We start from the raw sequence: 26141 nt of genomic DNA, 5'->3' as shown, positions 1-26141 counted from the left end.
AGAAAGTGGGAAGGGGAGTCCGTGCAGGTACCCCGTGTGGGCAGTGCAGAGAAGCAAGAAGACAAAGAGCTACAGAGGGTTTGTGGACCAGGTGGGAAGGAGGGGCACTCGGGGAAGGCTGTCCCTCTTAACCCAGGGAACTGAGGCTTGGCCGGGGAACGAGTGGCAGTTATGGATGGTCCCCAAACACAGGGCTCCAGAAACGTGAATGATAAACCTCACCCATTTCAAAGCAAAAGAAATTAGTTTGAAATTTAAATTTTTTAAAAGACCATTTATTTGAGAAAGATAGCACAAGAGAGGGGAAGGGCAGAGGGAGGAGAAGCAGGCTCCCCGCTGAGCAGAGAGCCTGACACAGGCTGGATCCCAGGACCCTGGGATCATGATCTGAGCCAAAAGGCAGCTGCTTCAGCTACTGAGCCACCCAGGTGCCCTGGAAATTTAAATATTTAATTTTTGTCCAAAATATCGGTATTAAGTCAACTCAGTGCTGGCTAATTTTCCTTTTTTTTTTTTTTTTAAACTGAACTAAGTGTGAAGCAGTACATGGCAGATACCCTTCAGTCTCACTGCAGGCTGGCCGGGCAGCTGTGTTCTTTGTCACCGTAAATGCTGTGACACTGAAGACCTTGCATTAACTCTGGGCACCAGCTCTCCACTGACCTGTGAATGTCCCCGCAGCCAGGCCGGGCAGTCATGACATCTTGTACAGCTCCCTGATGAGGCAGCTCTCCGGCCGGGATCCTGGCTGTTTGAAGTCCTGCACTTTTGAAAAGTTGCAGAGCAACTTTGCAGAAGATCCAAAGGAGTCAGCTACTCACGATCAATGTTAAAAATACTGCAAGTCAAAGTCCAGTTGAAAAGAGCGGTGCTTCAGGTCGATCACTGCAGTTAGCTGGGAACTGAAGATCTCAACCCTGGTGAAGCAGCTGAATTGATGATTGAAACCAGGTAGTAATAGGAACAATGGCTGGGGACAATGGCACTTCACTGCTCTTGCGCTGATGATAAAATTACCTTCCCCAGCCGCATCTCTGGAGTCGATGAGTTTTTAATAAATAAACACCAGAGATCAGAGGCAGCAGCTGCAGAATGTAGATAAAAGGAAGGTTCAGGGTGGCTGGAAGTTTTAGCCGAGGGGCTTTGTCGTAGTAACTCCTCCCAAGACATGCCTTGTCTGTTCCGCACCGTCCGGCCTAGCTCTGCCGTCAGCCTGTGCCGCCTTGGATGCGTCACTGAACCTGTTGGAACCCTTCGAGTCTTCATGTATCACATGAAGATTGTGCCTTCTGTATCAGGGTAGTTGCGAGGATCAGATGGTTTCAAGCTTGGATTGGCTTCACAGTGATCTAAGAGAAGAGAAAAGGTCAGGGAGGCGAAGGAAAAAGCCTGATCAGGAAAGTGACGGCTGACGCCGAGCACCGCACACCAGAGGCTCGCTACCCCGCTCAGTCTGCTTTAGTCTGAAATAGGTTTGAAATTTTCCATAATTAAAACTTTAAAAAAAAAAGAAACGGGCAAACATGTACATCTGTAAGGAACAGTATGTTTCAAAGGATCAAGGAGTCGAGGTTTTGCACTTAACGAGCCAGACACTTTGCATTCAGTGTGTAGGAGTTTGTTTGGGGGAAGGTAATCTTCAAGGATAATTGAGTTGGGCTAAAATAATTATTTTTTCTGTGTGACCTTAGTTTGAACACGTCTGCACGTATTCTGTCACCTCTTGGGTCTTAGAATCTACTTATGCGAAAATGAAAGAAACAGATTTGACCTTTCAGTTCATAAAAGACAATATAAAAGGGTTTGTGTGGAATGTTACTCTGTGTGTGGTAGAGGATAGAGGTAATTATTATCTCTCCTTCAGATATTTTCAGATTTTACATTATTGGGAAGACCCTTGGACATTATAGTGATTTTTATTTTTTTATCTGTTTTTATTAGCAAAATGCTGTTTCCAACTTCAAAGTCTATACATTGCTTTACTTTGGTTTATAAGAGCAAATGTTTTAAATCAGCATAAAAGGCAGAATGCTTTCATGCTCACAGCATGATCAAATGAGGTCATGCAATGCTTGTGATTCAAATTTCATTTTTAAGGACTTAATTCTTGGATGTGGCTGGTAGGTTAGAAATAGGATTGTACCTCACCAAATATACATTAGGATAATTACGGTTATTTTCAAGATCTGCTCATACAATCTAGAAGTGATTTGAACACACTGAATTACATTCTGATGTACCTTAAATTGTAACTGTCTTTTGGGTAGGCACTGTCAACCGTGGGAATCTTCAAGTTGGGGAACACGTAAGGTGGGTGTGTAAAAACTCTCCCTAGAGTTTGGGGCCACTTAGATAGTTTTGAGTGAATAATTTTCCACTCCTCAGTTCCCGGGCTTTCCCACCAAACATGTAGTACAACAGTCCTTCTACCCTAGCACTAAAGAAAGACCTAACTAACTCTCACACACTTGGCCCCAGGGTGCAAAACCTGGGGAAAAAGGGGGACAGAGTTGAGCAAGGCAAAGAGTTCAGGATATCAGTGTCATGTTCACAATGGTGTGACTCTAATGACTGAGCAACAGATTCTTCCGCTCATTGGATGGTTAGAAATCTTGCTGCTGCTGCTAACAAAAATGAAGGACCTAAAGGAGTTGTATTATGATGCATCACTGAAAAAAATCTTCACGGTGTAGGTGATTTTGGCATGTAATTCAGGAGTTCAAAGAACTAATGACACTGCTTTAACAAAGTCCATCTACTTACTTATGCAGAGGAAATGTCTCAGTACTAACATTGATAAAAACAAACATTGGGATGGTGTTTGTACCAAAAATAATAAAATGCCTGGGGATAAACTTAACCAAGAAGGTGAAAGAGCTGTACTCTGAAAACTTTAAAACACGGATGAAATAAATTGAAGATGATACAAATAAATGGAAAGATATTCAATGCTCATGGATTGGAAGAACAAATGTTGTTAAAATGTCCATATTACCCAAAGCAATCTACAGGTTTAATGCAGTCCCTATCAAAATACCAACAGCATTTTTCACTAGAGCAAACAATCCTAACATTTGTCCAGAACCACAAAAGACCTCAAATAGCCAAAATAATATTGGAAAAGAAAAATGGAAGCATCACAATCCCAGATTTCAAGATATTCTACAAAGCTGTAGTAATCACAACAGTATGATACTGGCACCAAAATAGACACATATATCAATGGAACAGAACAGAGAGCCCAGAAATAACCCGTAATTATATGGTCAATTCATCTTTGACAAAGGAGGCAAGAATATGCAATGGGAAAAATCTCTTCAACAAGTAGTGTTGGAAAAACCAGACAACTACATACAGAAGAATGATCCTGGACTACTTTCTTATACCAGACACAGAAATAAACTCAAAAATTAAGGACATAAATGTGAGACCTGGAACCATGGAAACCTGGAAGAGAGCAATAATTTCTCTGACATTGCATAACAACATTTTTCTAGATCCATCACCTGGGAAAGGAAAACAAGAGCAAAAATAAACTGTTGGAACTACATCAAAATAACAAGCTTCTGCATAGAAAAGTAAACAATAAAACTAAAAGTCAATCTAATGAATGGGAGAAAATGTAAATGACACCTCTGCTCAAGGATTAGTATCCAAAATATACAAAGAATTTATACCTCAACACCAGAAAACAAATAATACAATTAAAAAATGGGAGAAGACATGAACAGACATTTCTACAAAGAAGACATCCAGTTGGCCAACAGACACATGAAAAGATGTCCAACATCACTCATCATCAGGAAAATGCTAATCAAAACTAAAATGAGGGGCACCTGGGTGGCTCAGTGGGTTAAGCTGCTGCCTTCGGCTCAGGTCATGATCTCAGGGTCCTGGGATCGAGTCCCGCATCGGCCTCTCTGCTCAGCCGGGGGTCTGCTTCCCTTCCTCTCTCTCTGCCTGCCTCTCTGCCTACCTGTGATCTCTCTCTGTCAAATAAATAAATAAAATCTTTAAAAAAAGAAAAAACAAAATGATATATCATCTCACACCTGTCAGAGTGGCAATAATCAAAAACACAGAAAGTTGGTGAGGGTGTGGAGGAAAAGAAACCTTCGACACTGTTGGTGGGAATGAAGACTGTTGCAGCCACTCTGGAAAACTGTAGCATTTCCTCAAGAGGTTAAAAATAGAGCTATCCTATGACTCAGCAGTTTTACTACTAGATGTTTACCCCGAAGATACAAATGTAAAGATCCAAAGAGGCACATGCACCTCAATATTCATAGCAGCAATGTCCACAAGAGTCAAACTATGGAAAGAACCTCGATGTCCGTTGACAGATCAATGGATAGAGAAGATGTGGTCCATATATACAATGGAATATTACTGAGCCATCAGAAAGGATGAATACTTAGCATTTACATTGATGGATGGAATTGGAGGATATTATGCTGAGGGAAATAATTCAGTCAGAGAAAGACATTTATCATATGGTTTCACTCATATGTGGAATATAACAAATAGTGCAGTGGATCACAGGAAAAGGGAGGGAAAACTGAATGGGAAGCAACCCGAGAGGGAGACAAACCATGAGAAATTCTTAACTATAGGAGAAAAACTGAGGGTTGCTGGAGGGGTGGTGGGTGAGGGATGGAGTAGTTGGACGTTAAGGGTGAGGGATGGGGTAGTTGGACGTTAAGGAGGGCACGTGATGTGATGAGAGTGGGAGTTACATGCAACTCATGAGTTACTGAACTAATGATGTATTATATGTTGGCTAATTGAACTTAAATTTAAAAGAAAATAAAATGAGGTTGATCTTTAAAAAAACAAATTTCTATAATAAAAGTTTATTTTTTTTCTTTTTTAAATGGTGGCTCTCAAATTACTTATGGTAGGTCAATTCCATTGGATATGGAAAGAGTAAGGAAACAATCGTATTTTTAATGGTGAGTATTCTAATATGTGGGAAATTATGCATTTTACAACTGCTTAAACTTTTGAAAAATTTAGTTTTCTACTTAGGAACAGGAAATTATTTTGAGATATGTGAGTAAATGTTTGAAAGTCCCAGGTCCACAACATGTTGGAAGTCGCACCACATCCTGAAGAAAGACACTGCATTTATGGAGTTTCCCATCAAATCTAACTGAAGATGTTGCCTTTGTTCCTCAGGACGGTCTGACGCCCCTGCACTGTGGAGCAAGGAGCGGCCATGAGCAGGTGGTGGAAATGCTGCTCGACCGAGCGGCCCCCATTCTTTCAAAAACCAAGGTAATTTCTTCCCAAGTTTTTGGACGTGGACTGTATTTCACTTTGCATGCCTTTACTGCCTGTTGAGCTTATTTAACTGCCTTTGAATCATAGAAAAATACCATTCCAATGTAGCAGTGAAGAGTAGTTCAGATCTTGGAGAACCTTAACATTAGTTTGGGTTTATGAAGCCTTTCGATGGAGTGTGCCCTGCCCCAAAGTCGTCTTTGTGTGTGTTGCTTGTTTTTGCTTTATTTTGGGAACACTTGCTGCTTGATCTTACTCTGTGAAATTTTCATAGCTCATCAATCATTGTTTATTTGTGAAAGAAAATATAAGATCTATAGTCTCAGAAGTCTGGGGACTGGCTCTCTTTGTCCCGCCCTTTGGTTTATTTCTTGAGGGTTTACAGATTATTAAAGAGGATATCATTTAACTGATAAAGGCTGGAAACTTTGGAACGATGGCATCTTGCTTGAGTCTTTGGCAAAGTTGACATATGCAAAAAGAATGCATGATGATTGCCTCAAAACGAATGCCTTACAGAATGTCTTCTGGATTTTTATGATAAAGCCTTTGGCACTATTTAATAAGAGAATATTTATAAATAAATTTTGAAACATACGGAATACCTGAGTCCCACAATTTTTGTTTATCTGATCAGTGATACGTGGAAGCTGCATTAAGCTTTATAAAGAGCCTTACTTCTAAATGTCATCAAAACAACAAAAACACATGTTACTCCTGTGTGCGAGTACTCTGGTCGGTGTTTCCTCAACAGCCCTAGTGGAGATGCACCAGGTTCCAGGTGGTCTGAACAATTCTGTCACTCATTTGAAATGCAGGGTTTACATTGGTAACCAAGTGAGGTGTTACCAACAGTGTGAAACAGCCACAGTATTTCATTGTATGTGATGACACCTTGACCTTTTGAGGGCTTCTCATCTAAGGCCTTCTGGCTCTGCTTTGTCCTTTCAAGAAGTCTGTATTTATCTTTTCTTCACCTCTATTGCTTTCTTCCGAGTCACCTCACCACTAACTGGAGCCTTACAACAGCTTCCTTACTGGTGCCCCATCCTGCCATGGTCCTCTCCAGCCCCATTCCCAGTGCACAACAGTCAAAGTAGCCAGATCACGTCAACCACACCGTGTCACCTCCTGCCTAAAAACCCTTGTTCTCTTCAAAATTAATTTTCATTTCATCAAAACAATAAGGCATAGCTAAAAATAAAATTGCTGTCTCCGTCTTTTCTCCCTTTTGTTCCTCTCGTTGTTTTTTCTTTCTTTCCAAGATATTTCCTTGATTTTTTTTCTTCTGTGCTTATAATGGGCAAGAACATTTTCTTGTTCTCTGATAACTTCTTTTCTTAAAGCATCCAGTTCTTGTTTAATGGATGCAATATAGTCTATTACCTTTCTGAGAACACCCCAGATAATTTCCCTTTAATTTTTTCCTGCCTCTCTTCTGTCTCTTATTCCTCACAATATCTTTTTTCTCTGTGTTGGTTTTGTCTCTCTCTTTCATGTTGGGATTTCCCACAGGTGTCTGTACCCCACCATCAGTGTCAGGCACTAACATTTGAGTGGAAACTCCATGCAAGTGTAGGTAGGACTCCACTGGTGGTGAGCCGTACATGTCCTCCCATGTCACGGTTAATTGCCCTTTTTTTTCTGGCAAGTTCAGTTATTTTGAGAGACGAATCTGCCAATGTTTTACAGTGTAGAAGCTGTGTCAGTACATTCCGAGTAAGAAAAAAGAAAAGGGGGCTTTCATTCTCCTAGTTCTCTATGCATACATCAATCATGGTAGTGATAACAAATACGTGGTTTCCAAGCACTTTTCATATATGGACCCACTGAATCCTCACAATGAGGCACCAGTTTTACTCTTAGGCCCTTTTTATAGATGAGGCAACTGAGACCCAAAGAGTTAAAATAACTTTCTCAAGAGAGCTCAGCTCATATCAGAACAAGGATTTGAATGCAGGCAGTCTAACTGGAGAGACCACACTCTTGACACCCATGCCAGCCTTCCTTTTTCTGTGAGCACCTGGTATCACTCCAGAGCCTCACCACTGCCACTGCCCAGGCTCCTGCTTCCAGAATCGCTCTGCTTCAGTTTCTCCAGAAACTAAACTCCTGATTTCCTGAGAAGGACAGGGGGAAAATCCTTTTGCTTTGCTAGGTCCGAAGGACCTAGAAACCTGACCGCTCCATACACAGGTGAGCCAATCCTGCTTTTGACTCCAGGCCTCATCTTTATCTTCCAAGTTGTGTTGTGCTTCCATCTCCCCTGCCTTTGGGGCATCTGAGAAATCAATCACCTGTCTTTATTTTACCCAGTGGGTTGGAGCCACATCATTGAGCCTATTGTGTACATCTTTTTCCAGTTCTATATTCAGTGACATCATATTGATGGCTCGAAATCAGTCATAGTGGGGTTCTTCACACCATGGGGATGGGCAAATGTCACATATTGGGGTTTTTCTTTTTTTCTTTTCTTTAAAATATTTTATTTACTTATTTGACAGAGAGAGAGATCAGAAGTAGGCAGAGAGGCAGGAAGAGAGAGAGGGGGAAGCAGGCTCCTCACTAACCAGAGAGCCCGATGCAGGGCCTGATCCCAGGACCCTAGGATCATGACCCAAGCTGAAGGCAGAGGCTCAACCCACTAAGCCAAACCAGGTGCCCCAGAGTTTTTCTTTTTCAAAGAGCTGTTGTTATTAAACATTAACCAGTAACACCGCTGATGTACCCTTCCACAGACACTTAGCATTCTACCTTCTCTCTTCTGCTGGATGTGTTAACACACTAAACCCTCTTTTCACATTCTACAATGTATAGACATCACACCTCTGTTTTTATTTCCTTTCCTGTGTGTTTTGGGGGTGTGTGCATACATGCCCTTGTGGAATTTATCTTTTAAATTGCTTCAGAGTTTGGGAAAGGATGGATGCGTATAGGTCACATCTACCATGTTTGTTCAGAAGTAGCCTCCTGCCCTAATAAATTCCTGACCAGCATCTGACCACCTCCCTGCCTTTCCTCTTGTTCTGCTCCCTACCGTCTTCCAGCCAGCTGGCCTGCTTCCACTTTCCAGAATGCACCAGGTTTACCCTCGCGTCCTGTGCCCCTACATGGAGTTCCCTCAGCTTGTCCCAGATCTCTGCCGTCTCTACCCATTTTCTGACTCCAGTGTTTTGTTCTCACAGAGGCCTCCTTGTTAGCTTCTCTTCCTGTGTACTTATCTCTCTCCTTGGTAAAATGAAAGCAAGGACTTTGCCTCCTTTGGTGTGGTATCCCAGGCCCCTAACTTAGTGTCTGGCCCATAGTAGACCTCCCAGAAACATTTCCTGAATGAATTTTAAGTGAATGAATGCGTTTCTGACTTTAAGGCCATCTGTCTAATTCCTCAAGGCTTTCATCTTTCTGAGCTAAGGAAAGCCGTCGTGTTGGATCTGTATGTTCAGCTTTACGAGGGGGCAGTCTGTGATAAGACCCCTCTTCCTAGGGCAAACGATCTTTACTTTCTTTTCCTCTTTCTCCAATGCCCTATAACTTACCTACTCATATATTGTTATTTTGTGTATCGTTAGAGAATTTTCTTCTTTCGTTGGCACTGCCTCCCATCTCTACTCTCCACGACTATCATTTGATCTCTGAGATTTTGTTTCTTTGTTTACTTCACCATTCAGAACATAAAGCAAAGGAATGCCTTGGCAGGGAGGAAAGGAGATGTACATGTGCTCGTGGGTGGCAGGATCTCAAATGAGAAGCATCCCCATCCTTTGTTGCATGTTAGTGTCTACTTCGATTTAGAATGTTAGAGTGGAATTTTTTAGGCAAAAATATTCTTTTTTTTTAAAGATTTTATTTATTTATTTGACAGAGAGAGAGAGAGAGCACAAGTAGGCAGAGAGGCAGGTGTGTGGGGGGTGGAGGAAGCAGGCTCCCCGCTGAGCAGAGAACCCGATGCAGGGCTCGATCCCAGGACCCTGAGATCATGACCTGAGCGGAGGCAGAGGCTTAACCCACTGACAGACACCCACCCAGACACCCCTAGGCAGAAATATTCTGATTGACCATGTTTGAAGTCTTTAAAGTTACATGAATATTTATTTTTCTATATGCCGCACAATCTGGGGAAATTATAATCCATGAAATTTTACTTGCAAGGAACACAACTAGTGTTGTGTTGAAATATATCACAGTGAGTGAATGGTACCATGAGGGTGGCTAGAGGAAGGCTTGCACTGTTTCTATCTTGATCTACTATTTTATGTCATTAATAGATAAATTACGGGAAATAACTTGGCCCAGAGGATTCAGAAATCCCGGAGTCATCAGTGCCTATTTAATACATCATTATTTTCAAAGTTCACTGATGACACATGTTTTGGAAACTGAATTTGCACTCGCTTCCTGCCCACCCCCAGATATGTTAAACTATGTTACAGTGATGAACAGAGCCTCTCTTGACAATTGGATTCTCTAGAAATTTCCCAGGCTCCTCCACTTTGCCTTCATATTTGAAGGAAGCATGCGCGAAAGAACTGACATCTTAATGCCTTATTTTTGTCTTCACTGGGAAATAAGTACCGGATGCTAAATGTCCCTCCAACCTGCTTTTAAGGCTCTACTTACCTTTGAGCCTCTTTATTTCTTCTCACAACTCTTTAAAGAATTTTTGACTTATTCCTACCACGCATGATTAACTGTGTCGTTGATCCCAGTTGATTTAAATAGAGGCAGGTGTTAGTTGATGAATTGGTCAGTGCCTTGCCTTTCCTCATCACAGACACAGGGGGGCACCAGACTGATGGAAGAGGAAAAATTTCCTTTCTACGTTGATAGGAAATGAAATGTGTTGTTTTAGTCAGATCTTTTTTTATTGATCAAATCAATATATGACTATCAAGTGTTAGTAACTTGTAAGGAAAAAAAAAAAGCCAGTGTAATGAATTCCAATCTACTTTTGCTTTTTTAAAAAATTTTTAAAAATCCTTCTCACTCTTAAATATTAAGAATTCCAGGAATGCCTGGCTGGCTTAGTCCATGGAGCATACAGCTTTTGATCTCAGGATTGTGGTTTCAAGGCCCATTTGGGAATGGAGATTACTTAAAATCTTTTAAAAAAAAAAAAAAAAAGGAAAGAAAAAAGAAAGAATTTTAGTTCACTGGGGATAAGATAAATAATGGACGTTAGTGCAATTCATATTTTTTAAAAAATTAGGCTCCACGTCCAGTGTGGAGCCCAGCACGGGCCTTGAACTCACAACCCCAAGATCAAGACCTGAGCTGAGATCAAGAGTTGAATGTTTAACTGACTGAGCCACCCAGGCACCCCAATTCACACCATGTTTAAAACCAGAAAAGAAATTATCTTGAAAAATTTGTTTTCAACTGATAGAAGAAGTGAGAGGACTAGGTTTAAAAGTAGCTAGAGTTCAAAACAATCATCAAAACCTTTTAAAAAGAGGGTGGATGGCTGGCTCAGTTGGTAGAACATGTGACTTTGATCTTTGATCTCGTGTGTCGTATAGAGTTTACTTAAAAGTAATATGACATGTTAACGACTTGGAATTTAGATAATAAAACTTTTTTAAAAGCCTTTTAAAAAAGAAAAGGTATTTCTGTGTGAAAAACTAGGTTTTCATCTTCTCATATTTGTGCTATATTTTATGTTCGGGACATTTGTATTTAAAAGGTAAAACAGTAAACTCTGATTTTCTTATGTGTTCCAGAATGGATTGTCTCCATTGCATATGGCCACACAAGGGGATCACTTGAACTGCGTCCAGCTTCTCCTCCAGCATAACGTGCCCGTGGACGACGTCACCAATGACTACCTGACTGCCCTCCACGTGGCTGCCCACTGCGGGCATTACAAAGTCGCCAAGGTCCTCCTGGATAAGAAAGCGAACCCCAATGCCAAAGCCCTGGTGAGTGGCTAAGCCAACAGCTCCAGTCTGTGTTGTCTTGCTGACAACGTGCGGCCTCCGCGTGAGAAGAGATTACTTTGAGGAGGTAAAAATAGAAGGTCTAGTTAAGTAAAGTGTACTTCCCCTCAACTTTTTTCAAATATCCTTTAAAGAAACAACCTATTTCTGATGTGAACAAGGCCGATGGGGCTAAATCATTAACCTCTTTTTGGTCGCACTGGTGAATCTCTTAACATAAATAAGACCCAAAAACTGTAGGTGTAGAAAAGACTGAGGTGATTAGACTTATCTTACTGAGGGTGTAGTTATATTTATATGAATTAAATTTTTTTTCCCAAGATCTAAAAAAATGAGGAAAAGTGGTCAAAAAACTTTCTCTTACCCATCAGTGGTCTAGGAATGTGTGAGCTAAACTTTTTTTTTTTTACGTTTACCATGTAAGCTAACATATGGCCAGTCATCTCCTTTTCCTATTGATAAAAATGAAAATTTGGTCTCATTTGTAGTCTTAACTCCTAAAATGATCTGTTATTTTAACCCCTAGCTGTACTGTAATTTGATTTTCTTGATGAGATAGGGTTTTTGTCTTTGGAAAAATAAATAATCCCAATTTGGTAAGCTGTTTAAATTTAGTTCAGAATAAGCACCCATGTTTAGGAAAAAATCAGTCACCAAATGCTAGGGAAGACATGTAAATTGACTAGCAATTTTAAGGTAAAGGCTGTCATCTGATCAACTGATTTAGAAAGGGTCACTGTTCCTTTCCAACTGGTATTGTCTCCCTGTCCCAACGGACCCCCAGTGCCTCTGCTACTCTGGGGGCAGGAAACATGAGGACTGAGGAGCACTCTGACCCCAGCCTGTCATTGTCACTAAAAGCTTTTACTGAAATAGTATTTCAAAAGCTGTTGACCTGCCCAGTATATCAAGCAAATCTTTGAATTCTGAGAAGGGAGGAAAATAAATTAGCAGTCATGACTCATTTTTCCATACAAGAAAAAAAAAAAAAGCCTTAAAACAGGGTGTGGACATTCACTCTCATTTTCCTCTGACTTGGAAGATTTCACAACATGTGGAGGTTAGAGCCAGTCATCCTGGGATGGACTATGGCCAGGTAAACGGTCTCAGAATGGCTGTGGAAACACCTATGGTGACTTGGACCTAAGCTTTTAGAGTGGCCCCTGATACTTTATAGTTCTCTATGGTGACTGAAAAATGCTCTGTGGTCTCAATGATCGAGCGGTATGATTTGGAGCTAATTTGTGAAAAAGCAGACTCCTTTATTAGATGAAATGTGAAACCCAGTGATCCAAATAATGTTGGGTTGTTTCCTGCTTCCTTGGGAGTAAACACCTATTTGAACCCTAAAACTGGAAGGGACGAAAACATTCTAGAACCAGTCTTGTAGTTGTCCTAAAATTCAACAGAGAATGCTGAATGGCATTGGCAGAGTTTGGGCTGTGAGGACAAATGTTTGGGCCCAGCTGTTTTTAGTCTGTATTTGAAATGAGATGGAGGAGGGAGGGACATATTATTTGGAAGAGTGAATTCCAAAATAAAATAATCTAAAAAAACTCATGACCATTTTGCCTCAGCCACCAAGAGGCTGTGACAAAAATTCACTTCCTGTTCGTGATCAGCAGAGTACTGTGGATTTCTAGGAGCAGCTAGACTACCTACGCTTCCAGAGAAGAATCCGCGTTCTGTTTCATCGCGTCATTTACTTCCAAATCCTTACAGAACATCATTTCGCAAACATTTTACCACACTCGGAGGAATTGTATCTTCAAGGAATGTGGTCATGTACTTCTGTGCCTTTGTCCCTTTCAGAACGGCTTCACTCCTCTTCATATTGCCTGCAAGAAGAATCGAATTAAAGTCATGGAACTCCTTCTGAAACACGGTGCATCCATCCAAGCCGTAACCGAGGTGAGGCGAGTAGGATTTCTAGGCTTCGCCGGGTCACCAGTGTATACCTTCACAGCTGGAGTCCCAGAGCCTTCCTCAGAGAACAGCTAGTTGTGCTGTGTGTGTGATTGCCACTGATGACTGTGTAGATCCTTCACCCAAGGGGCTGCCCCTCTGGAGGAGAATAGACAGGAGTCTGGGGGGTGGGTGCAAACACATTATCCAAAACACGTGCTTCATGCTTAGGGGTGAGTGGTACCATCAACAAAAGCGTAATTTTCATGAAATCCTGTCATGCAGCGCTTCTCAGTGGGGGCGATTTTGCCCCCCAGGGGGCAGCTGACGTCTGGAGGTATTTTCAGTTGTGACAGCCACTTGGTGCTACTAGAAGCCAGTGCCAGTGAATAGTTGACAGTGTATACAGGCCAGCCTTCTACAACAAAGAATTACCTGGTGCGTAATGTCAACTTTGCCAAGGTGGAGAAACTCTGTATACTCGAACCTCCAGGTGTTTGTAAACTGAACACTTCTCTCTCCCAAAATTCAGAATGAACGACACACAGAGTTGCTGAAGTTAATAAAGGACTAGCTCTAGGTTTCTTTTGTACAAAGTGACATGGAACTCAGAGGAATGTTCCACCAGGACCAGTGCTGAGCCTGCAAGACAGCAAACCAGGCTCGGCCACCCCTGGCCCTTCTGGACTCTCCTTCCCTACTCCACCCCCAGCACTCTGGTCTCCCTAGATGCCAGCCATGACACTTCCCTAGACTGGACACCCTTTCATTCACCTCCCTATCTCTGCACCTGCCATGTGTCACCCCCGCTTTGCTCGGCTAATTCTGCACACCCGCCTGGACGGGATAGGGGGCCACCTTCCCCAGGAAATCCCTCACCCCTGGCCCACTCTAGGAGCTCCCCTGCAGACTGCCTCTTCCCATCAAAGCACGTATGACCTAACTACTTTCCTGCCCCCAGAGAATCCAGGCTCCATGGGCACAGGCTGAGCCCCACTGGTCTATAGATGCCAGCAACACAGTGTAGGCTGTTCAGTGAAGGTTTGTTGAATGCATCAGTGAAGACTGTAGCATTGGAAGCAAATAGAAAGTTTGAGATCTAGCTTAGTGACTGTTACTTTGCCTGATTTTCTTATCTGCAGATGAAACATTTGCCTTGATTTGCAACACAATTTTAAAATGATAAATGATTGAAAATATTACTACTGCTTTATTCTTTCTTCACTCTTACGGCTTTATTATGGCACCTGTGATCTTAAAAGCTTATTCTCAGTGTGCAGCAACCATTTTTAAAGTCAGAGTGGGCTCTGCGATCAAATTTTTTTGACTGATGTTTGAATAAATATCCAGAGATGTCAGCCCCTGAGAAGGGGCTGTTGCCAGTCCTGTACTCCCTGAGAGCTCCCAAAGGCAGGGCAGACGGAGATGAGGGCTTGGCCCTGCGCATGTTCTAAGGACTCCCCCTGCTGATGGAGAAAAGTGCCAAATTACAACACAGAGCTTTTCCCTGGTTCCCTTGGTTACCACTATCTGAAGGTGGGGCAACCAGAATTATTTCTCTTCTGCCCTTTACCTCACTATTATTAGGCAGAGTTCCTTACACATATTTTTTTGACATTTCTCAAATTTCTCTTGAGATTGGTATCTCCTTCTCACTCTCTTTAAAAAAAAAAAAAAGCTTTTTCTAGGCATGTTAAATATTTTTACCAAATGACGATGTTCATGTTGCAAGTGGAATGAAATTCTAAAAAATTATAAGTGGCATCATTTCACATACAAAGCACAAGTGTTATGGCTGTGTGTGTATGTAGGATTATAGACAAACAACATTTAAAGTCTAGTCTAGTGACCTTTGTATTATTTGCCTTACTTAATTTATAATATTCATAAAATTTAAAAATTGATTAAAGATTTAATGCTGATTTGCTCGTTTTTTAGAAGGTTGGCATTAAGTACCCCCCTTAGACACACACACACACACACACACACACACACACGATTATATGGATAAAGAAGGTTTGGTAGCAAAAGGGAAAAAAACTTTAAGTCATTTTTCTCTAATTTTTTCTCATTGATCTTCATAAAATATATGAATTGTTTCTTCTTTAGTGGATATGACATAGGTCTTTCATAATCACCGAACCTGCTTTAAGGAAACGATGATCATGTCCTGATGCGTTTATCTTATTGAATCTGAATCTATGCCAAAAATAGGCAGGGCGCTGGTGTCTTTGATCTGATCACTCAAGTGGTTATATTAAGGTGGGTGGGTGGAGGGCAGGCAGGGAGGCAGGCAGACAAAACCTTTTCATGATAAGATCACAAACCAGCATTTCCCTCTTTTCTTCCTAGTCGGGCCTTACCCCAATCCATGTTGCTGCCTTCATGGGGCATGTAAATATCGTATCACAACTAATGCATCATGGAGCCTCTCCAAACACCACCAATGTGGTAAGTATCCTTCTAAGAAAGAAGGTCCAATTATGAGTATTTCAGAAACTGGTGAAGATTGTTCTTATTTACTTATTTTTAAGTAATTTTTAATAATTATTTTTATTAAATAAAATAATTATATTTTATATAAATATATATTATATAATAATATATCAATATATTATTATATAATATAATAATACATATTTTATATTGTATATTATATATTATATAATATTAATATGCGATAATAATATTATATATTATATAATATTATATAAAAATAATTAAATTATTTTTAAAATAATAGGTTAATTACTATTTACTGCTTAAAAGACAACATTTAAGAATACCTGTGTTTTCCTTTACTTCGAAAGCAAGATCTGTTCAATCACTAGCTGATCGCAAAACATTAGGACTTATGAGTTGTGTGTATTGACCTTATAGATATGTTACTATTGGATATTGCACTCTAAAAAATAGCTTTGGTAGAGGGGAAGATTTTTTTGTTTTTGTTTTTTAACAATAGAAGCATTTAGTAAGTGTTTCATGTTGAGGAAGCACCTCAAATCACCATTATTGTAATTGCAAGTAAATTCAAAATGATTTTTCTCATTAGTGTGCTTGAGCATGTTATAGCAGAGCCATGGTTACAGCAAATCCATGTTCATAGATCATTGGATGATATTGCTTTTCCACACTAATCATTGCTCTGCAGAACCATAAGACTCATTTCAGAGTAAGTATTGGAGCGGTGACTTCTCACCCTAGGTCTGTGTGTGGCATTTAACATTACCTTACAGGACTTTAAGTTAGACATCATAGTATTATTAGCATAACAGACCACAAGCCTAAGAACCTGGTTGGACTCATGAGCACCACAGCATTAACAATCAAATCAACCACACGCTGGCACAAAAAGGGTCAGCCACAAGGTCCGAACACTCCCCCTGACGGTGGGCTTCCAGTAAGGCTCTGTCTTCCGGAGCCCAAATCAGCACATGCACAAGATACAGACCAGCTTCTCAGCTGACAGGTAATCTTTTCTGTAACTAATGCCAGAGAGAGAGATTTCCCTTCATTAAGAAGACCCTGGATAATACAGTAAACTCTCTCCCGGATGCTTTTCCAGTAAACACAGTAACAAGTTACACGTGAATGTGCCTTTGTATATCCTGCTAGGGAGGTGGCTATCCTGTAACACAAGGCTTGATTTAGAAAAGGAATTTGTGGGTGGGTGCCCGTGGTGTGAGAAAATCCTTTGATTTCTGTGACTATTTGTTTCTATCCATTTTTTAAAAATATTTTCATTGTTTATTAAATAAATGAACAGATGATCTGAATTCAGTTCTTTTGGTGAAAATGGGGGCATGGTTGGGTTGGAGGAATCCAGTGACAAGGAAAAGGGCCCCGTGGGATAATGTGCAAACTAGGATATTGGTGTGCTGAGGTAAAGCAGAGAAAGCAAACCAACTGCCTGCAACCGAGTCTGACCCTCAGGTGTGTCTATGTTGTCCTTGCAGATTTAGGGTTTTGCTTTGTTCTGGGTGCAATTCTGATTTGGGGGGACCAGGCTTAAGAAGTATATGCAAATATCCAAACTGCCACTGCTTTTGAAAAAGAGGAAGGTGTGGCCTGCTGGGGCTGGCATCCTACTGGGCTACCGGCTACCGGCTACCAAAACCTTCTGCATGTCAGGCAGCACTGCCACCCCCCAACACACCCACCATGGAGGGGGCGGGGTGCTCTGTTGTGGAGCAGTCCCTGGCTGTTGCCTTCGCTCATTTCCTCTCCTGCTTGGCTCTGGTGAGCATTAACCTGTCAAGCCCTCCGGGGGCCAATGGAGCAACACTTCTGATACTGCCAGAGACTTGGCTCCCCAGGGTTACACCAGCCCTTCCATCATGAATCAGGTGGATGTGAACTTCTTGAGTATTCTTTCCTGTCCTTCCTCATTTTCAGTAAGGAAGTGCTTGCGACTATTTTTTACAAAAAAAAAAAAGAAAAGAAAAAACCCTCCATCGTAAGCTTTATGCAAATAAAATATGCCACCCTCCTCGAGAGCTGTAGTTAATTACCCTTGGCTCCTCTTCCCCCAGAGAGGAGAAACAGCATTGCACATGGCAGCTCGATCTGGTCAAGCCGAAGTTGTGAGGTATCTGGTGCAAGACGGAGCTCAGGTAGAAGCTAAAGCCAAGGTACGTGCAACCCATGAAAGTGTGTGCTATTGAGGGGAAATAAACACTGATTTTATTACAACCTTTAAACACATGCATGCTCTCTTCCAGGAATACTTTCATAAAGTAATGACAAAAGTTCTATGCATGTGATATTGTAAAAAAAAAAAAAAAAATCCCAACACATTTGTCCATTCAATTATTTGACAAAATTAAATGGAACAAGAACTTTGCGCCAGAAAGAACTCTGTGTCCTTGGCATATTGTTAGCCCTTTGCAGATTTGGAACCAAACCGAGACTTGGTCCAGAGTTTTTCACACTCCATAGAGAAGGACTTAGGCTCAAAACTTCTAGAACAAGCACAGTTCGGAAGCACGACTGAACTCTTTTGGTTAACTTCTATGTCACTGGTCACAGACATAAAAGGAAAAAGGAAGTTTTTACTTTTTCTTCACAATTTGTGAAGCCACGAAGAGACTTGAGACTTGAATTGGAATGGTTTCAGTTTGAGTTTGAGTGCTTCATTCTCTGCCTGGTGTTTAATTTCCAAAAGAAACCCATTTACCTGTCACCCATTGCCTGTCAGTTGGTCTGGTTATCAAGATGGCAGTTCAGGTCAGGAATTATAAATAAATACATAGATTCTTTAACTGCTTAATTTAACTTTCATTATATAAATGTACATTTATTTGCCATTTATTTGCACTGTCTACAGTTTCTAGTTTCAGGTTAGGTAGAGAGAAAACCAAGACACGTATGAAGCAGTTTGTATGCAGAATATTTCTAAACTTTTATAATATTCTCCCAATGTTTTTAGCTATCTCACCTGCATCTAATTTGACCACAGTTGTTTTTTCTCAACTTCTATCAACACTCTCCAAAGCTTTCAACTTAGTATTCTTAGGGAAAAATTGAGCCTTCTCTTTCATACTCATATTTTACCTGCTAACTTATTATGTGATTGTATAATTAAAGTAATTAGTGCAAATAAAGCACAAAGTAGTAAAGTGACTAGTACAAACATACTAGTGTGGGAACAAACACAACTACATCATTATAAGCATGAAATCTGCAGATGAGCACAAAGGTTGTAACGTTCTGAGCAGCCATCACACACTCTGAGTGTCCAATAGACTGTGGTGCCACTTGGTGCATTTTACAGAGGATCTGGAGACCTTTTCTGTTAAATGGACGAGAGTAAATATTTTAGGCTTTGCCAGATGCTCCATCTCAGCCACAGCTGCTCAGCTCTGACATTCTAGAGCAAAAAGCAGCCATAGGCAATACTACATAAGCATATGGGCATGTCTGTTTCCAATAAAACTTTATTTACAAACACAGGCAGCAACTGGATCTGGCCCCTGGGTTGTAGTTTCTCAGCCCTGATCTAAAGAGATTGGTTCAATCTGCTTCATCAATAAAGAGCCACGGATAGGAAAGGCTGTACTCTACCACGGATTACAAGAAACCTCATATTTTCTGAGTGTTATTGGTTCCACACCAAGCAATGTACCCAGGGAATGGTTAACCCACAAGCTGAAATGGAGGAGATAATTCATAGTGATGATGATTTCATTAAGGAGGCAGTATGTATCATGATTAAGAACCTGACCTCCTCAGCCAGACTGCCTGGGTTTGAATCTTGATCCACCACTTCCCAGCTCTGTAATGTTGGGCAATGAATTAACATCTCCATGGCACATTTCTTTTCCTAGTTTCTTCATATAGAAACTGAGAATCCTGATAGTTGCTGGTGATAAGATTGGTGTGATGATGAATGAATGAATGTAGGTGGAGTACTTAGCACAGAGCCTGGGACATGTAGATGCTCAGCAAATGTGCGGTGGTGGTGGTGGCCAAAGGAGAATTATGGGAGATCTTTCTGCAGCAATTATCTTGTTCTGGTTTCAGTATTCTTCTTCCTGTGGCGCCCCAATTCCTTTTACACTTCTTATATAGACTCTCTTGCTTTGGCCTTGACTCTCATCCTACTTTTATCTTCAAAGACGACTCCTGTGCTCCAACCTCTTCTGTACACCTTCCCTACAGGAAGCACTTACCTGAACTTTTTTCCCATTCGGGTGTGGGATTTCCTTTTAAAAATGAGATGGCCATTGGGATGGCCAGTGGAAAAACGATGGCCCCCACAGGGCATCGTTGGGCAAACTAAAAAAGACGCCTCTCCCCCTTGAGGATAAGACCCTAATAGTGCAAGATTTGGTGCCTCATGCCTCGGGGTAAATTGTAATAAGGGACCCTTCTACTGGAGGCAGATCCCGCCCATGCCCGGAATGTACCACTTGACAAGCAGAGGGTGGGCTGGCTTTTAGCCCCCTTGGCTGGGAGCCTTTGTGCAGATCTACCTGCACAACCCTGTGCTCCCCACCCCACCCCTCTGCTTTTGACTATAAAAAGGTGATACCAATACAAGAATTCACTCCATTTGAGGGCGTAACAGCTGGTGGAGGCAAAATACCTTCTCGGTTATTTGAGTTTTACTAGGATTCATTCCCTTCTCTCCCAAAAAAGGAACCATTGGAGGTTAAAATTTTGGTAAAGTGTGGCAGGTGGTAGTGGGTTAATTTACAGACAGAACTGCTTCTCACACTTTTCAGACTAATAGGTTACTTGAAAGGCATTGAAGGTAGCCTCTGATACCAAGCGAAGTTTTCTGAATGATCCACAATGTCATCATTGTTCTCTAAACTAATCATCCTTGTTTTTTCTGCCTTGCACTTAAGGATGACCAAACCCCACTGCACATTTCTGCTCGACTGGGGAAGGCAGATATTGTACAACAGCTGTTACAGCAAGGAGCATCTCCAAATGCAGCCACGACTTCTGGGTACACCCCACTCCACCTCTCGGCCCGGGAGGGACACGAGGATGTAGCTGCATTCCTTCTGGATCATGGCGCATCTCTCTCTATAACAACAAAGGTAGGAAAGTGAGTCTTGGAATCCTGCTGTGTCTCCCAAAAGCCATCCTCCTTACAACTGAGGCCACGTGTCCAAACCACTTTCAGATCAGGAGGTGGATTTTCTTTCATTTTTGTTTGTTGTTACTCTTTTGTTGTTGTTGTCTTGTGTGATTAGTGGTCTGATGTTCAAATCTCCACTCTGTTGCCTTCAAGCAATAACCTATCACTCAGTCGCTCTGCGGGTACAGGTTGCAAAATATAGAGCTCACGTTTTGGTAGTGCTATGTAAACCTAGCAAGTCTGATAGATTAATTGGCCTATGGCATGTCTGAGAAAGCTAGAAATGGGTGTTTCACTCTCCTGTTTGGATGCAGGGAGGTGCGATCCGTACACAAGCCGATTACAGTAATCGGCAATCCTTGGAAAACTATCTGAATAAACGATGACTGCCTCCAACTATACCCCCTGTAATTCTTTAGGCTCCTCAGCAGAGCTGAGATGCACAGTTTCTGGATCTCATTTAATATGTGGAACAGAGTGAGTGGGGATTAGGGTTCGAGTGCCCCAGCCCTTCCACTGTGCCAGCTGCCTGTTGGCTCTAGTTGGCTTCAGTCTCATGAGGTCAGATGTGCTGATGACCCTCCAGTCTCCGACTCATGCTTGGGACCCTCCATAGGAGCTGACGGACTGGTGGATCTCCAGATCCTTGTGGGAGCAGGTAGCAAGCAGGAGCAGCTGCTCAACTCTCAGTACCCAACTCTGGCAGATTTACTGGGCTGGAACCATGTGCTGTTACTCAGTCCACCTGTGGTAGCTAAGATTCGAGAATCTCTGACTCCTGAGGACTGGGGCATAGCGAAAGACAATGTGTATACGTGCCGGAATTGGAGAAGTGGGCGCAAAAGGCTCCAGTCTGGTGATGTGAGATCACAGGAGGTCCAGACTTGTCCTGGATTTTCCCAAGCCCTCCAAATCCAAACTGGGCCTGGGACACAGTAACCTGTTCTTCCCAAACTGTGAAACCCTAAAACACAGCAGGAGTACACCCCAGACCCAGCTCTCCACCATCGTCCTGGTCAGATGCCTGAGAAGTCCCAGAGTTAGTGGCACGTGGTGGCTCAGTCAGCAGAGTTAGGAAGATGAAAAATCCTGATCCTCCTTGTTGATGAAGGGACTCGGGCTGTCATCGTCCTGCGTGGGTCTGTCAATGCATGCTTAACTGTGCTTCATTGTTAGAATCATTTATGGGTTCCAGGAAAGCAACGCCTTTGTGTCATTTCTGTTGTTCATTATTTTTATGGTTCTTCTTTCAGAAAGGATTTACTCCCCTTCATGTGGCAGCAAAGTATGGGAAGTTGGAAGTAGCCAATCTCCTGCTACAGAAAAGTGCCTCTCCAGATGCTGCTGGGAAGGTATGGAGCCAACTGCCCTCAGGCCACTTCCAGGGTAACCAAACCAGCCTTTGCTCCTTCACCAACAGCCACCTAAATTATGAGTAGTCCAGAGTTAATTAAGTCTCATAGGATGAAGAGCCCTTTGGACATAGGAAGGTGAATGCCGGGGTCCAAGCGTTGTGGAATCGGGAATGTAAATTGCACTCTGTGTTGAACCCAGACTAACCCCATCTCCCACACCTAGGCCTCTGGTGTTAAAGACACCTTTGACCATGGTTGTTGTTTCTGCACGTGTTTTCAGAGCGGGCTAACCCCACTGCATGTGGCTGCACATTACGATAATCAGAAAGTGGCCCTCCTGCTTTTGGACCAAGGAGCTTCACCTCACGCGGCCGCAAAGGTACCTGGGATTTGGCCTGCCCGGGGAGGCTGGCAGGCGGCATCCGCCGGCCTCTGTCTGTCCATCCCTTTTGCTGCTCATGGGGCACCCTCCACCTTAGACACCACGGAAAAGTCACAGACGTAGAAGGGCCTCCAGAACTCTGTGCCTTCAGCTATTTCGTCAGTAATGTGGTAGATGCTCAATAAATACTCACTTGCTAGTTGATTTTCCTTAAAAATCCAGGACGTCCTGGGCCCTGTGGAGGAAAAGAAGTTGAGGTACTCTTCAGTCAGATTAAAAACATCAGCACGGCCTGAGGGAATAAGAAAGTCTGAGTTGTCAAAGTTATAAAAATATGCCTTATATTTTCCTGGCCGTGAAACATTGCCTCCGAGTTGTTTATTTCTGTTTAATAAAATAGGTTGGGAGTTTTATCTATTTTTATTATTCCTAAGGGGAATCTTTATTCCTCTTGTTAGAGCATTTTTGACTAGTAGACAACCTACATTTCTCAGAAAAGAGCTATGTAGGGTGTGTGGCTTACTAATTAGCCGTACATGCTGATTTGGGAGGCAAATCATGAAGAGTTTACTTAAAGATAGGTTAATCGAGTGCTGTTGGTTTAATAGGCTCTCTGTTGTCGAGCAGACAGCTGTGATCTGAGAAAACTGGAATGATGCTGCTACATAATGCTGTCCAGTGCTTTCCCTAAAACGCTGCTCTTGAAGGAACTTTTAGCATTTTTAAGCTTTTTATGTTTTGGGGTTTTTTTGACTTTGCCTTTTTGGGGCATCTTTAGAGCCCTCTTTTAACCTTAGTGTTTCAATCTAATGGGTTGTGATCAATTCTGAATGGGGCTGTTCCAGAATGCTTTGGAGACTTTAAAAGAGAAGGTTTTTAGGTACCTTCTTTTAGGGAGTAGGTTAACTTGGACAGTTATTTCTCCTCAGAAACTCTTCACCAATATGTCTTAATGATCTCCTGTCCCATCCTCTCCAGAATTGTACCCGGTGAGGTCTAGAATTCAGAATCATACCCCTAAATTTGCTTTTCATCGAAATGTGGCTTCCCCCCATAGTTTCTGATCCTGACAAACATTTTTCCCCTATAATAAAGCCATGCCTGACTTCTGGTAAAGACTTACTCTTCAAAAAAAAAAAAAAAAAAAAGAAAAGAGAAAGAAAGAAAGAATAGCATTATTCCCAAGAGCCAAAAGGAATGGAATTATCCATTGAAGAATGAATGGGTAAATAAAATGTGTGTATACATACAGTGGAATATTATTCAGCCTTAAGAAGGAAGGAAATTCTGGCCCAGGCTGCAGCACTGAATGAGCCTCAAAGACACGGTCCTGAGGAAAATAAACCAGTCACGCAGAAGGACAAGTATTGTCTGATTTCAGTCATGTAGAGACAGAAAGTAGAATGTTGGTTGCCAGGGACTGAAGGGAAGAAGAAACGGGGAGTTGGTATTTAATGGATAGTGTTTCGGTCTGAAGACGAACGGTGGTAATGCTTGGAAAACTATGTGAAATGTACTTAATGCCATTGACTGTGCACTTAAAAATGGTGACAGTGGTAGGTTTTATGTAATGTATATTTTATCCCAATGTAAAATATGAAAAAAATTACAATGTAATTTAATGATTATTTCATTTTAATATATTTTAATATCCTTCTGAACCCGGACCACTTTTATTATATTATTAAAAAAACAAAAAACAAAAAACAAAAAACATGTTCTTGGTGGTCAATCCGTCAATAATTAATAAGCAAACAATTCAGTGCTCGCATGAGAGTGATAACTTTGACACCACTTGTGCCAGGCAGTTTAAGATTGACAAGATTCATAAAGTAGTACATGAAGCAAAATGTGTGCAGTCCACCCTTCCATCCATCCATTCTGTCTTTCAGTCCACGAATAACTCTGAAATAGGTCAGTAGTTGGTGTATTTGCCTTTGGGCTCCTGCTTTGTATATGCCAAACAAGCCTCCATGTTTGCATGTCTGTAGAACATCTTTAACAGAGAGTGGCAAAGAGCTCTAACAGCCCTTTAGCCTTAGGCGGAGCTCTGCCCTGTGTCCACCCACTTTCCTCGGCAACGATCCTTGTCAGGAGCTTCTTCTGGGCGTTGAGCCTGAGCAAAGCCTGTTCTATCAGGTAGGATTGGCTTCATCGACTGGAAGATACTGGTTTAAATGGATGTGGCTGTATTTTTCTCAGCCGTCTGGAGATGGGCAGTTGTTGATGTTGGTTCAGTGTTTCCAGAGTCTTAAGGAAAGTTTCAGGTGATTTTTTTCTTTTTCTTTTTCTTTTTTCTTTTTTATTCTTTTTTCAACTTTTCTTTGAGAGATTGTTGTTGCCTAGATTGCCAGGCCCTCTTTTAAGCCATAAACTAGAAAGAAAGTGAACTACAGGGCATTCTCAGAAGCTCCAGCCAGCCCTTTCTCCTTACCTCCCATTGGCCACCTCTTCCTGCAAGGGAAGCTGGGAAATGTAGTTTTTCAGGTCGGCATGGTGCCAAGGCGTTTTTGTTAAGGAAGGAGGGAGAACGATACAGGGTCAGCAAATAGCCTCCCATACCCCAGGGAAGCTTTAGCATTTCTGAATCTGGTAGAGGTGCAGAAGGAGGAACAAAGTCTCAGTAAGGCCTGATTTGAGCTGAGGGTCTGACAGTAGTGACTGCAGTGTGAACTCTTCCTCCATTCATGTGCTTGGTCCTTAGGGTATGTGACGTTTTGTTGCCTTTTCTTCTCTTTTGTAGAGTTGCCAACATATTTTCTTACACACACGAGTTTAGAAACACAATGTGATCTTGTAATGGGAGAGGTAGAAAGGTGCTGGAAAAGGAGATCAGCTTGTGTAATCCATTTTAGCCGGATCTATTTCCTGAGGCAGGACCCTGTACTAGAAGGAGGATTGGCATGAATTCAGGCATAACCTGGGCACCTGTGGAAGGGATAGTGAGCCATAGCTTGTTATTTGTCATATTTCTCTTTTGTAAAATGTGTAATGTATCTATTGATGTGGAACTGTAGAGATGGTGAAAATTCTTAGAAAAAATATGAAGCATCATATAAATATATTACTTCGGGTAAAATAAAATTACATTTCCTTTTGTTTTCATCTTGAAATGCAAAAGCACACTTGGCAAGCATTTTATCCTCTATATCAAGAGGAAAAAATATCTAAGATGATTCTGTAGTTGGATCTCTATTTTATTTCTTTTCTGATAAATGTACCTGTCCCCTTTAGCGTGACAGGTAAGAATCATTTGGCTTTCCAGAAATTAGAAAGCACTTAGGAAATTTAGAAAATTTCTTATAGGTCTCAAGGTGAACTATTTGTTTATTATTTGAAACATAGTTTAAGTCTTTCTGAGATGAACTTCCCCTTCTAAAATAATACCATCAGTTGTTTCCCCCTTGCTTTATACTTTACTTTGTAGCTCAGGTATGGAGCTCAGAATAAAACCCTCAGTAGTAATGAATAGCTTGTCTGAAATCAGCATGCATTACAGAAATGCCAGAGCTTCCCTTGATTAGTGTTCTTTAGTATCTAGGATTTTGGGGTGGAATTAAAAGTAATCAAGATGATTATCACCTCTCAGAGGACACTGACCTGCCTTCAATTTTTGAAAAGTGGCTAATGTGAAGGTTATGTCCATGCAAAAGCAAATAGAAATAAGGTGCTCAGTAAGAAGCTAAACTCAG

General features: G+C 41.6%; 1 protein-coding gene across 3 annotated transcripts in view; it reads left to right on the top strand.

Annotated features, from left to right (window-relative positions):
• ANK3 (ankyrin 3) overlaps positions 1-26141 on the top strand; it is a 667426-nt gene that overhangs the window by 496337 nt on the left and 144948 nt on the right. For all 3 annotated transcript variants that reach the window (XM_032312011.1, XM_032312010.1, XM_032312012.1), the window contains 8 exons: positions 5179-5277; positions 11001-11198; positions 13029-13127; positions 15474-15572; positions 17654-17752; positions 20474-20671; positions 21966-22064; positions 22348-22446. In XM_032312011.1, the coding sequence (XP_032167902.1) occupies positions 5179-5277; positions 11001-11198; positions 13029-13127; positions 15474-15572; positions 17654-17752; positions 20474-20671; positions 21966-22064; positions 22348-22446 (990 nt within the window). The remainder of the gene's footprint in view (positions 1-5178; positions 5278-11000; positions 11199-13028; positions 13128-15473; positions 15573-17653; positions 17753-20473; positions 20672-21965; positions 22065-22347; positions 22447-26141) is intronic.

Source organism: Mustela erminea, chromosome 14 (genome assembly GCF_009829155.1).
Source record: "Mustela erminea isolate mMusErm1 chromosome 14, mMusErm1.Pri, whole genome shotgun sequence".
NCBI lineage: Eukaryota > Metazoa > Chordata > Mammalia > Carnivora > Mustelidae > Mustela > Mustela erminea.
Note: the sequence above shows the minus strand (reverse complement) of the source record. Positions and strands in the feature narration are given on the sequence as shown.